Source organism: Oncorhynchus tshawytscha, linkage group LG13 (genome assembly GCF_018296145.1).
Source record: "Oncorhynchus tshawytscha isolate Ot180627B linkage group LG13, Otsh_v2.0, whole genome shotgun sequence".
Taxonomy (NCBI): Eukaryota; Metazoa; Chordata; class Actinopteri; order Salmoniformes; family Salmonidae; genus Oncorhynchus; species Oncorhynchus tshawytscha.
Genome location: NC_056441.1, coordinates 7,373,997 through 7,388,243, shown reverse-complemented (window position 1 = coordinate 7,388,243; position 14,247 = coordinate 7,373,997). Strand labels below are relative to the sequence as shown.

Sequence of the window (14,247 nt, the reverse complement as noted above, 5' to 3'; positions counted from 1 at the left end):
GTCTAGCCTGGCTGATTTGTGGGGTCCAGACTTTACAGCTCTTTCAGAACATCAGCTAACTGCATTTGGGAGAAATGGGGAAGGCTTGGGCGAGTTGCTGTGGGGGGTGCAATGCTGTTGACCGGGGTAGGGGTAGCCAGGTGGAAAGCATGGCCAGCCATAGAAATGCTTATTGAAATTCTCAATTATAGTGGATTTATCGGTGGTGACAGAGTTTCCTATCCTCAGTGAAGTGGGCAGCTGGGGGAGGTGCTCTTCATCTCCATGGACTTTACAATGTCCCAGAACCTTTTTGAGTTTGTGTTGCAGGAAGCAAATTTCTGCTTGAAAAAGCTAGCCTTAGCTTTTCTAACTGCCTGTGTATAATGGTTTCTAACTTCCCTGAAAAGTTGCATTTCACAGGTGCTGTTCGATGCGAATACAGAACGCCACAGGATGTTTTTGTGTTGGTTAAGGGCAGTCAGGTCTGGAGAGAACCAAGAAGTGGAGGTCCTGGGCTGGCGTGGTTTCACATAGTCTGCGGTTGTGAGGCCAATTGGACATACTGCCAAATTCTGTAAAATGACATTAGAGTGGCTTATGGTAGAGAAATTAACATTAAATTCTCCCACAACAGCTGTGGTGGACATTCGCAGTCAGCATGCCAATTGCAATCTCCCTCAAAACTTGAGACATCTGTGGCATTGTGTTGTCACAAAACTGCACATTTTAGAGTGGCCTTTTATTGTCCACAGTACAAGGTGCACCCATGTTATGATCATGCTGTTTAATCAGCTTCTTGATATGTGACACCTGTCAGGTGGATTGATTATTTTAGCAAAGAAGAAACACTCACTAGCAGGGATGTAAACAAATTTGTGCACACAATTTGAGAGAAGTAAGCTTTTCGTGCACATGGAACATTTCTGGGATATTTTATTTCAGCTCGTGAAACATGGGACCAACACTTTTCATGTTGCGTTTATATTTTTGTTCAGTATAGTTTCTTCTCACACATACAGAAGCAAAATGCTTTCACATTTTGGTATCTTTTTGTCATTCAAAACATGTTCAAGCAATGGAAAATCAGACATTAAAAGGGTTGCAACATTTGTTTTAATATATATATATATATCTTACAGTTTCCACAACTTTCACTTGTACACATTTCCAATATTTGTTAATGCATTTTTGTTGTTGTTTATGTATTCTTGTGTCATGTTCCGTTGAAGCGTATCAGTTTCGTGTCACTCATTCATATCGTCGGTCAAGTCAAGTCACAGTACAAGATGGGTTATCAAAAAGCTAAAAAAAATAAACAAAAATAAAAAATAATAAAAAGTAAGATATTTGTTTTTAGAAATAAATACATTGCGAAAGATAAAATGAGAGGATCAAAGAGTATACACCAAGACTGGTCAGTTATGACATGTGAAAAATACTTTACAAACGTGTTTGCATTGTAAACAATTGTAGAACAGAGAGCATTATTTTGACAAAGCTGAGCACTAAAAGGTGTGGCTTGAGATTTTCGGAGATATACACATTTACAGGATCTAGGACGGACGACAAGAAAAGTCCCATTTAAATGTTATCTTTATTCTTTTTTCAAATCTTTGCCTAGGGGTAGGAGTTATTCCTGACCATAGGGCCTGACAGGGAAACACTATAGCAAATAACTACAACCCAGTAGGCCCTCCCAAATGGCACCCTATTCCCTATATAGTGCACTACTTTTGATCCCCAAATGGCACCCCATTCCATATATAGTGCACTACTTTTGACCATGGCCAATAGGATTCTGGTCAAAAGTAGTGCACTATATAGGGCCCTCAAACTCAACGCTGGACCTCGAAGCCAGTTTCACTGCACTATTTCATTGTTCCCTTCTAATAGGGACTGATTTAGACCTGGGACACCAGGTGGGTGATTCCCCTCTAACCAGGGACTGATTTAGACCTGGGACACCAGATGTGCGATTCCCCTCTAATCAGGGACTGATTTAGACCTGGGACACCAGGTGGGTGATTCCCCTCTAATCAGGGCCTGATTTAGACCTGGGACACCAGGTGGGTGATTCCCCTCTAGTCAGGGCCTGATTTAGACCTGGGACACCAGGTGGGACTGATTAGACCTGGGACACCCTAATCAGGGACTGATTTAGTGGGACACCAGGTGGGGCCTGATTTAGACCTGGGACACCAGGTGGGTGATTTTGGGACACCAGGTGGGTGATTCCCCTCTAGTCAGGGACTGATTTAGACCTGGGACACCAGATGTGTGCAATTAATTATCAAGTAGAAGAGAAAATACCCCTGCTATAGGGAATATTTCTGCCATTTGGGACACAGTCATTTTAGTAAATAAACACTTTTAACACTTTCTTCTTAAAACTGGTTGAGGGCTTGAAAAGCATTTCACTGTAAGATCTACACCTGGTGTATTGGACAATGGTCTCAAATAACATTTGATTTTCTCCTGGTCAAGGAAAAACCTCCTGTCCCTTCTACTATTGCCATATGAAGCATTTCAGCACTTTGCAGAAATCATTAGGCATGTGTCGGATTCATTCAGCTCTGTTAATTGCACTGAAGCGGGAGAAGGGAGGAAGGAAAGAAGGTTCTGTCCCAAATGACATGTCTATTCCTTATTTACTGCACTACTTTTCACCAGAGCCCCATGGACCCCTGTTCTAAAAGTAGGAACGTTAGATAGGAAATAGGATGCACTTTTGGGAGCAGTCTTAAATGAATCCCTGGGGATGGTTGACTTTTAGAGAAGATTCTATTGCAGCTCTGATTGGTTGGTTCATTCTCAGCCAAGGATGTAGCTTCTGATTCATTGTGCTAAATCAAGAGATAGCTGAAAGCTGTCTCTGGACAAGTGATTGGTTGATTGAGTGACTGGGTCTGGACAGCCAATAATAATTATATACCCTCCATATCCAAGTCAATGTACATGCAATGGCAAAGCACCACAAAGTCAACAATTTTTTTTAATTTTTTTTTTAAAGAAGAAACAAAAAAAGTCTTCTCCATTTTGAATTAGCTGGTGGCTGCTTGTGGGTAGATGGGTCGTGCATTATGTAGCTGTTTGTGGGTAGATGGGTCGTGCATTATGTAGCCGTTTGTGGGTAGATGGGTCGTGCATTATGTGGCTGTTTGTGGGTAGATGGGTCGTGCCAACGTGGAAGTTCAAGTTGAGCAGACCATTCAGCAGGGCACAACAGTTTAGAACAGTAAGATAGAAATATGCTATGTAGAACAAACATGCCTCTAAAATGTAGAATGAATCACGTTGGCTCCTCTATCTGCAACGTTTAGCTACTGAACGTGGCCCTGTATTGGCCTGGGCTCGGAGCTTTTCCAGACCATATTACCCGACTAAGGAAAAACTCAGGGACCTACTAATGTGCAATGCAGTCTGTTCTCAGCCTAAAATTACACTTGTTGGCTCTGCCTTTCTCTAATCAAACCCATGTGTGGACTGGCGGTCCTGCAGTTGCATCAGCGTGAGGTCTGAACAGTGAAAACAACACATTCAAATGGAAGAACATCATTATTCACTTTAGACGGATCACCATGATAGAATAAAATACTTTTTTTTTTTTTTTTGACGATTAAATTATTCCTCTGTTCTGACTCAATCCCAGTTTTTTTTTTTTTTTTTTTTGTGCAAAAGCAGTAAAGAATGCCACTTGTTTAGAGAAACCACGGCAAGTCATGGAACTAGAAGATAAGGAGAAAAAAAAAAACATCAACAGTATTTTGCACTACAAACGTGCACATTCAAGAAAAGAAAAGATTATGATCACCAACTCAAAATATGTTTAATCAACCTCAAGTCTTTAGTTGGTCAGGATTGGCACTTCAGTGAATAGGAGTGCATTTTCATTTTTCACAATTAGAAATATATATTTAATCCACCGATTTGTATAATATCTTACTATTCTGGTAGTCTTTGTTGATAGACTGCACACAAAAGTACACCCGAAAAAACAAAACAAAAACAAAGACTACTAATATATAAATGCTTCTTCACATGTTAGTGATGTTTCATTCTTTTCTGGATTTATTTCGTCTCAAATGTCTGGTTTTTTTTTGGGGGGGGGGGGTCACTTGTTCTGTGGACAACCATTTCCCTTTAGACAACCATGGTGTACAGAATCCTAAAATAGCCTGTAGTCTATGACCATTACCCGCTGCTCTATGTCAGATCAATGCCAAGCTTAGTCTCTTAACAAATTTGAATACATTTTGCATGTCAACCAAAGCACAACGTGTCCAAAACCACTGCAGACCACGAGTCACCGTCACTGCAAACCATGAATCATCCTCATCATTGCAGACCATGAATCATCCTCATCATTGCAGACCATAAATCATCCTCATCCTGATTGCAGACCATAAATCATCCTCATCCTCATTGCAGACCATGAATCATCCTCCTCATTGCAGACCATGAATCATCCTCATTATTGCAGACCATAAATCATCCTCATTATTGCAGACCATAAATCATCCTCATCATTGCAGACCATAAATCATCCTCATCATTGCAGACCATAAATCATCCTCATCATTGCAGACCATAAATCATCCTCATCATTGCAGACCATAAATCATCCTCATCATTGCAGACCATAAATCATCCTCATCATTGCAGACCATAAATCATCCTCATCATTGCAGACCATAAATCATCCTCATCATTGCAGACCATAAATCATCCTCATCATTGCAGACCATAAATCATCCTCATCATTGCAGACCATAAATCATCCTCATCATTGCAGACCATAAATCATCCTCATCATTGCAGACCATAAATCATCCTCATCATTGCAGACCATAAATCATCCTCATCATTGCAGACCATAAATCATCCTCATCATTGCAGACCATAAATCATCCTCATCCTCATCATTGCAGACCATAAATCATCCTCATCATTGCAGACCATAAATCATCCTCATCATTGCAGACCATAAATCATCCTCATCATTGCAGACCATAAATCATCCTCATCATTGCAGACCATAAATCATCCTCATCATTGCAGACCATAAATCATCCTCATCATTGCAGACCATAAATCATCCTCATCATTGCAGACCATAAATCATCCTCATCATTGCAGACCATGAATCATCCTCATCATTGCAGACCATGAATCATCCTCATCATTGCAGACCATGAATCATCCTCATCATTGCAGACCATGAATCATCCTCATCATTGCAGACCATGAATCATCCTCATCATTGCAGACCATGAATCATCCTCATCATTGCAGACCATGAATCATCCTCATCATTGCAGACCATGAATCATCCTCATCATTGCAGACCATAAATCATCCTCATCATTGCAGACCATAAATCATCCTCATCATTGCAGACCATAAATCATCCTCATCATTGCAGACCATAAATCATCCTCATCATTGCAGACCATAAATCATCCTCATCACTGCAGACCATAAATCATCCTCATCATTGCAGACCATAAATCATCCTCATCACTGCAGACCATGAATCATCCTCATCATTGCAGACCATAAATCATCCTCATCACTGCAGACCATGAATCATCCTCATCATTGCAGACCATAAATCATCCTCATCATTGCAGACCATAAATCATCCTCATCATTGCAGACCATAAATCATCCTCATTGCAGACCATAAATCATCCTCATTGCAGACCATAAATCATCCTCATTGCAGACCATAAATCATCCTCATTGCAGTTGGACATATAATATGGTAAGACATTGCATAAAGTCATGGCTCACAACCTCACAGGCTCAACCTACCGAGACACCACACCAGGTAGGACAATAGAACCATAAGGAAATGACTTGCTATATAAACAGGTGGAATGACAAGGGTTCTCTCACAGCTAGCAAATGAAGAAGCCAGCCACCCCCCCAAAATGAGGAAATCCTGCTGCTGCTGCGGCAGGGTAGCCTAGTGGTTAGAGCGTTGGACTAGTAACCGGAAGGTTGCAAGTTCAAACCCCGAGCTGACAAGGTACAAATCTGTCGTTCTGCCCTTGAACAGGCAGTTAACCCACTGTTGCTAGGCCGTCATTGAAAATAAGAATTGGTTCTTAACTGACTTGCCTAGTTAAATAAAGGTAAAATAAAAATAAATAAAAAATAAAGATAACCTTCCAAAAAAGACACTTCAGACTTTTAGAAAAGTAAAAAAATAATATTTTAAAACCCATCGTCCACATTCACTTTGTTTCGCTACCAAACAAACTAAAAATCCTACTATTCCGATGTAGTTTAGCTCAACCCAGTTGGTTCAACTCCACAAGGGGAAATGGATGGTTCCACAGAACAAGCTGCTACCAGACTCCGATGAGAATATAACCATTGGACATATATGTCTCTTCCCTCACACAACTGCAGTCAGTGGTCACACTACCAGACGTTTGGGATCCATAAGCTCCACTCAACCCATAGACACTGATCTGAGTTCAGCTATAACTGAACCCCCCCTCCCCCATCCATCCAATTGATATTCAAGGTTATGATTGCAGGTAAGCTGATTCTAGATCTGTGTTTAAGGGCATAACATCAAACAATCTTCAGTCAGAGGAAGAAAATAGGTTTCCTTAATATCAGGAATTACACCGTAAACTTCCTCAAGAAACAAAAATCCCAGAAATGTCACATTCTCTCTGATATTCTCTAAAAAAATTTAAAAAAAAAAAGAGGTATGAAATGATGCTGTGAATTTGCTTGTTTCACTTTAACAATCCTTTGCGTCATACCTTCCACCTCCAGTATTCATCTTTTCAATAGGAGCATTGCACTGTGGGGTGGGGTTGGGTGCATTATTGAATTAAAACATGTTTTTCGAAGTGCAGAACTTCAAAAGTGCCTAACAGGAAGTGGCAAAACGACGTAATAAAAAACATAGTGCATCGGAAAACCAAAACCTGTAGAAATAGAACACAAAAAAAGAAAACCCAAGTTCATTCCAAATAAAAAAAACTGGATTATGGAAGTTGTTTTTCCCTGTTGTGTAACACTCGTCCGTGTGTACAGTGTACCGTCTTCTGGTGTTGTATGCATGAAGTGTGTGTGCAAATACATCTCTTCACTAGAATTTCCGCGGTTAGGTTCGTCACGGTCTAAATTAAAAGACGTATCCCTTGCCAAACCCTGGTTGTCGTTAGATCTACGTTTTCATTTCAAATGACACGCTGTCCGATATAGAGGTTCTCTATGTGGCTCCTGTCAAAACGAGTGGCCTCTACCGCTGGTCAGAGGCTCTCTAGGTGTCAAAACGAGTGGCTTCTACCGCTGGTCAGAGGCTCTCTAGGTGTCAAAACGAGTGGCTTCTACCTCTGACCAGAGGCTCTCTAGGTGTCAAAACGAGTGGCTTCTACCTCTGGTCAGAGGCTCTCTAGGTGTCAAAACGAGTGGCCTCTACCTCTGACCAGAGGCTCTCTAGGTGTCAAAATGAGTGGCCTCTACCTCTGACCAGAGACTCTCTAGAATAATACACATCAATACCTAGTACATATCCCCATCACCATGATACCTAGTACATAGCACTATACCAATGATACCTGGTACTTATCCCCATCACAACGATTCCTAGTACTTATCCCCATCACAACGATTCCTAGTACTTATCCCCATCACAACGATACCTAGTACTTATCCCCATCACAACGATTCCTAGTACTTATCCCCATCACAACGATTCCTAGTACTTATCCCCATCACAACGATTCCTAGTACTTATCCCCATCACAACGATTCCTAGTACTTATCCCCATCACAACGATTCCTAGTACTTATCCCCATCACAACGATTCCTAGTACTTATCCCCATCACAACGATACCTAGTACTTATCCCATCACAACGATTCCTAGTACTTATCCCCATCACAACGATTCCTAGTACTTATCCCCATCACAACGATTCCTAGTACTTATCCCCATCACAACGATTCCTAGTACTTATCCCCATCACAACGATACCTAGTACTTATCCCCATCACAACGATACCTAGTACTTATCCCCATCACAACGATACCTAGTACTTATCCCCATCACAACGATTCCTAGTACTTATCCCCATCACAACGATACCTAGTACTTATCCCCATCACAACGATTCCTAGTACTTATCCCCATCACAACGATACCTAGTACTTATCCCCATCACAACGATTCCTAGTACTTATCCCCATCACAACGATACCTAGTACTTATCCCCATCACAACGATACCTAGTACTTATCATCATCACAACGATACCAAGTACTTATCACAATGACCCATGCAACGTTACAAGTTCTCATTCCCATTTCTTTCAAACGTGGCAGAGTTGCAGTAACTTACCTCAAATAGATGATATTACCTCACCGCCAACTAGATGATAGATGGCATTACCTCACCGCAAACTAGATGATAGATGGCATTACCTCACCGCCAACTAGATGATAGATGGTATTACCTCACCGCCAACTAGATGATAGATGGTATTACCTCACCGCCAACTAGATGATAGATGGCATTACCTCACCGCCAACTAGATGATAGATGGTATTACCTCACCGCCAACTAGATGATAGATGGTATTACCTCACCGCCAACTACATGATAGATGGTATTACCTCACCGCCAACTAGATGGTATTACCTCACCGCCAACTAGATGGTATTACCTCACCGCCAACTAGATGATAGATGGTATTACCTCACCGCCAACTAGATGATAGATGGTATTACCTCACCGCCAACTAGATGATAGATGGTATTACCTCACCGCCAACTAGATGATAGATGGTATTACCTCACCACCAACCAGATGATATTACCTCACCGCCACTAATATGTGATAAACTCTGCCCCCTGAACTTTCTCTTCTCAATGGGACATGAAACTCTTATATATTGTTCGATTTTCTAAAGACCTAAATTACGGCACTCCCCAGCCTCCCCTCTTCCCCCCCCCCTCCTCCTCCTCTCCCACCCTGCCTCTCTCCCGCACCCCTCATCCCACCATCCTCTCTCACACGAGAGGTGTGTACTACCAGGTGTGTACTACCAGGTGTGTACTACCAGGTGTGTACCACCAGGTGTGTACCACCAGGTGTGTACCACCAGGCGTGTACCACCAGGCGTGTACCACCAGGCGTGTACCACCAGGCGTGTACCACCAGGCGTGTACCACCAGGTGTGTACCACCAGGTGTGTACCACCAGGCGTGTACCACCAGGCGTGTACCACCAGGCGTGTACCACCAGGCGTGTACCACCAGGCGTGTACTACCAGGTGTGTACTACCAGGTGTGTGCTACCAGGTGTGTGCTACCAGGTGTGTACTACCAGGTGTTTGGCAAAGGGATACTTCGCGACAGTAGGTAAGGCAATAGAAACACCATGCAAATCCTACCACAGACACACCGGGGGGGGCAGCAACACCTCATCACATTCCAGGGCCTAGAACAACTCAGCCAGCACAAGCATATATTTACCCCAGGGGTCAAGTCCCAAATGGCACACTATATATATATATATATATTGCACAGCTTTTGGCCAGAGCCCATAGGGTCAGAAGTAGTGCACTATATAGGGAATAGTGTGCAGTTTGTAACATGCCAGGCTCCTATGGAACGTATCCCAGGGGTCAGAGAAATCCAAAAGGAAAACTAAAAAGCCCATATCCTAACCGGACATGCGTGTGAGTAACTTCAATATTTTTTTTGCATAAATCTGATGTTGCCATCTGACTAAGGTTTGACTGAGTTACAGCGTGTTTTTCCAAGTAAGGAATCATCCCTAATCCCTATATAAAAGAACAACGATCCCTTGAAAGCCAAATGGAGATCTGACAGTGTCTGTATTTATATATAAAAATAAGTTTGGTTTGGATAATCACATATTCTCGTGCTATGGCTAGCGTAGCGTAGCGTAGCCCCCCTAGCGGTGTGCTGTTTAAACATTTACAATCACTTCATAATTCAAACGTAACATTATTAAGAACACGGCACACAACAAACATTATATTGCTAGTTATATCAAGCTCGGATCAAGCTAGTAACCTAGGTAACTTTATATATCTTTCAATATCCCCACACACCTATATTCCCTTCCCCCTCGCACCCCCCTTCCCCAATCAACATCCTCCCTTAGCCCCAGACGATTCAGATCCCAACATGCTCCTCCTCCACAATCACAAAACTAAAAGTACAACAACAAAAAAAGACACAAAGACATTGTAGAGAAAGGACTCAGTTAGTTCGAGAAGGGGAGAACCTTGGCTCTACACTTCAAACCATAGTTCTAGAATTCCTAAGAATCCCCAGAATTGCTTAGTGGAACCCTGTATGTCCGATATAGGCAGAAACCAATATGAATGAGGGTTTGGCCTCTGAGTCGAGAATACATCCGGACTGTTTTATTGTTTACAGTAGAGAGAAGTCATTCTTCTGTCTTGGGACACTTCAGTCTTCAGGTGGTGCATGTAGATGCAGTACGTTTTAGAACAAGTCAGAGAGAAACACAGGGTGGACAACAGCTAAAACAAGGGGAAACAGGACTAGGAAGATAATTGTCGTAAAGGAGCTGGGTAAAAATTAAATAAAAACACATCTCTCCTACTGGTCAGGTTTGACCTATCAAACCCCTACATCCCGAAGAAGGACATCCCCTATGGGCAGACAGGAAGCACTAATAACCAAACCAAACCGGCATTACGGTCAGAAGAATCAGGGTATCAACAGCACTGGCGGTGTATCTGTTATTGTATCTGTGCATTGCCGAAACCTGGACTGGACCAAACCTCGGCCCTGGTTGTGTGATCACTGATCAGGAAGAGCTTTGTTTTATCGTCAGGTCAAGCGGGTTGAGTTCAGGTCTCCTATTGGCTCTACAGCCGAGACGTGGCATTCCGTTAGAAGCGTCTGATCTGGTAGGTAAAGCCAGCTCAAAGACTGTAAATATAGGTTGGATAGTTACATCTGTAAAGCCTTCCATGGGAAAGGAGGGAGAGGACAACGCTCTACCTTCCATGGGGGTGGAGGGAGAGGACAACGCTCTACCTTCCATGGGGGTGGAGGGAGAGGACAACGCTCTACCTTCCATGGGGGTGGAGGATATAAGGTGGATAAGGTCATTGCTTCACCTCCACCCTTCATCTGTTGGGGCTAAAACTAGCCCCTTGGGCTCAGGATGGGTATAGAGGATGGGGCAATGGTTGGACATGGAGGGTGGAGGGGACTGATTACACGCCAAATTCCTCCATGGGGTGAGGATAAGGGGGTGGATGTTTCATCTGAAACTCCTCCATGGGTATGATAAGGGGGTGGATGTTTCATCTGAAACTCCTCCATGGGTATGAGTGATGGTTGGTGAACCAGATGAGAACCAGAGGACAGGGAGGGCGTTATAGCTGAAAGCCCTCCATGGGTGCCTCCTGCTGGGGGAAGAGGAACTGCTGATTGGCCTGGTCCACCGGAGGAGCCAGGTTCTGGTCCTCCTCCTCCACTCCAAAGTAGTGCTCTATCAGATCAAAGGCCTTCTGGTAGATCTCTTGGTTCTCATGGCTCTGAAGGAACTCAATCTTATCCAGACCTAGAGATGGAGACAGATGATCTATTCATTCACATGGTAGATTATGCAAGTGTGTGCCCTGTATGTATGCATGTATGTCCTGTGTGTGTGTGTGTGTGTGTGTGTGTGTGTGTGTGTGTGTGTGTGTGTGTGTGTGTGTGTGTGTGTGTGTCCTGTATGTAAACTCAGCAAAAAAAAGAAAGGTCCCTTTTTCAGGACTCTGTCTTTCAAAGATAATTTGTTATAATCCAAATAACTTCACAGATCTTCATTGTAAAAGGTTTAAACACTGTTTCCCATGCTGGTTCAATGACAAATAAACAATTAATGAACATGCACCTGCGGAATGGTTGTTAAGACACTAACAGCTTACAGACGGTAGGTAATTAAGGTCACAGTTATGAAAACTTAGGACACTAAAGAGGCCTTTCTACTAACTCTGAAAAACACCAAAAGAAAGATGCCCGTTCTGTGCGTGATTTCCTGCAAGACAGGAATGTCAGTGTTCTGCCATGGCCAACGAAGGGCCCGGATCCCAATCCCATTGAGCACGTCTGGGACCTGTTGGATCGAAGGGTGAGAGCTAGGGCCATTCCTCCCAGAAATGTCTGGGAACTTGCAGGTGTCTTGGTGGAAGAGTGGGGTAACATCTCACAGCAAGAACGGGCAAATCTGGTGCAGTCCACGAGGAGGAGATGCACTGCATTACTTAATGCAGCTGGTGGCCACACCAGATACTGACTGTTACTTTTGATTTTGACCCCCCCCTTTGTTCAGACACATTATTCCATTTCTGTTAGTCACATGTCTGTGGAACTTGTTCAGTTTATGTCTCAGTTATTGAATCTTATGTTCATACAAATATTTACACATGTTCAGTTTGCTGAAAATAAAACCCAGTTGACAGTGAGGACGTTTCTTTTTTTGCTGAGTTTATGTATGTGTGTGTGTGTCCTGTATGTGTGTGTGTGTGTCCTGTATGTGTCTCCCCTGTGTGTGTGTGTGTCCTGTATGTGTCTCCCCTGTGTGTGTGTGTGTGTGTGTGTCCTGTATGTGTCTCCCCTGTGTGTGTGTGTGTGTCCTGTATGTGTATGTGTCTCCCCTGTGTGTGTGTGTGTGTCCTGTATGTGTATGTGTCTCCCCTGTGTGTGTGTGTGTGTGTGTGTGTGTGTGTGTCCTGTATGTGTATGTGTCTCCCCTGTGTGTGTGTGTGTGTGTGTCCTGTATGTGTATGTGTCTCCCTGTGTGTGTGTGTGTGTGTCCTGTATGTGTATGTGTCTCCCCTGTGTGTGTGTGTGTGTGTCCTGTATGTGTCTCCCCTGTGTGTGTGTGTGTGTGTGTCCTGTATGTGTCTCCCCTGTGTGTGTGTGTGTCCTGTATGTGTCTCCCCTGTGTGTGTGTGTGTGTGTCCTGTATGTGTCTCCCCTGTGTGTGTGTGTGTGTGTCCTGTATGTGTCTCCCCTGTGTGTGTGTGTGTGTGTGTGTCCTGTATGTGTCTCCCCTGTGTGTGTGTGTGTGTGTGTGTGTGTGTGTGTATGACCTGTATGTGTGTTCATGTACTATATGAAGGTGTTTGTATATAATAACAGCACATTGAGAAAGTATTCAGACCCCTTGACTTTTTCCACAGTGTTATGTTACAGCCTTATTCTAAAATGGATTAAATACAATAATTCACACAATACCCCATAATGACAAAACAAAAACAGGTTTATATTAATGTTTGCAAATGTATAAAAAACATTTTTAAAAGAGATAGCTTATTTACGTAAGTATTCAGACCCTTTGCTATGAGACTCTTGAATTGAACTCAGATGCATCCTGTTTCCATTGATCATCCTTGAGATGTTTCTACAACTTGATTGGAGTCCACCTGTGGTAAATTCAATTGATTGGACATGATTTGTAAAGGCACACACCTGTATATATAATGTCCCACAGTTGTCAGAGCAAAAACCAAGCCATGAGGTCGAAAGGAATTGTCCGTAGAGCTCCAAAACAGGATTGTGTTGAGGCACAGATCTGGGGAAGGGTACCAAAAACATTTCTGCAGCATTGAAGGTCCCCAAGAACACAGTGGCCTCCATCATTCTTAAATGGAAGAAATTTGGAACCACCAAGACTCTTCCTAGAGCTGGCTGTCCGGACAAACTGAGCAAATCGGGGAGAAGGGCCTTGGTCAAGGAGGTGACCAAGAACCTGATGGTCACTCTAACAGAGCTCCTGAGTTCTTCGATGGAGATGGGAGAACCTTCCAGAAGGACAACCATCTCTGCAGCACGCCACCAATCAGGCCTTTATGGTAGAGTGGCCAGACGGAAGCTACTCCTCAGTAAAAGGCACATACCAGCCCGCTTGGAGTTTGCAAAAAGGCACCTAAAGGACTCTGACCATGAGAAACCAGATTCTCTGGTCTGATGAAACCAAGACTGAACTCTGGCCTGAATGACAAGCGTCAGGCCTGGAGGAAACCTGGCACCAGCTCTACAGTGAAGCATGGTGGTGGCAGCATCATGCTGTGGGGATGTTTTTCAGCGGCAGGGACTGGGAGACTAGTCAGGATCGAGGGAAAGATGAACAGAGCAAAGCACAGAGAGAACCTTGATGAAAACCTGCTCCAGAGCGGTCAGGACCTCAGACTGGGACAAAGGTTCACCTTCCTATAGGACAACGATCCTAAGCA

The 14,247-nt window shown here is 43.3% G+C and overlaps 1 protein-coding gene and 1 long non-coding RNA gene across 3 annotated transcripts in view; one reads left to right on the top strand and one right to left on the bottom strand.

The window, feature by feature from the left end:
* The first annotated feature begins 2,035 nt into the window (after positions 1-2,035).
* Positions 2,036-5,484, top strand: LOC121839032. Its single transcript, XR_006078550.1, has 2 exons — positions 2,036-2,097; positions 2,207-5,484. It is a non-coding gene; the product is annotated as an uncharacterized LOC121839032 (long non-coding RNA).
* Positions 5,485-10,395: 4,911 nt separating this feature from the next.
* kpna6 (karyopherin alpha 6 (importin alpha 7)) overlaps positions 10,396-14,247 on the bottom strand; it is a 32,370-nt gene continuing 28,518 nt past the window's right edge. For both annotated transcript variants that reach the window (XM_042295105.1, XM_042295104.1), the window contains one exon: positions 10,396-11,585. In XM_042295105.1, the coding sequence (XP_042151039.1) occupies positions 11,398-11,585 (188 nt within the window). In that variant the 3' untranslated portion in view covers positions 10,396-11,397. The remainder of the gene's footprint in view (positions 11,586-14,247) is intronic.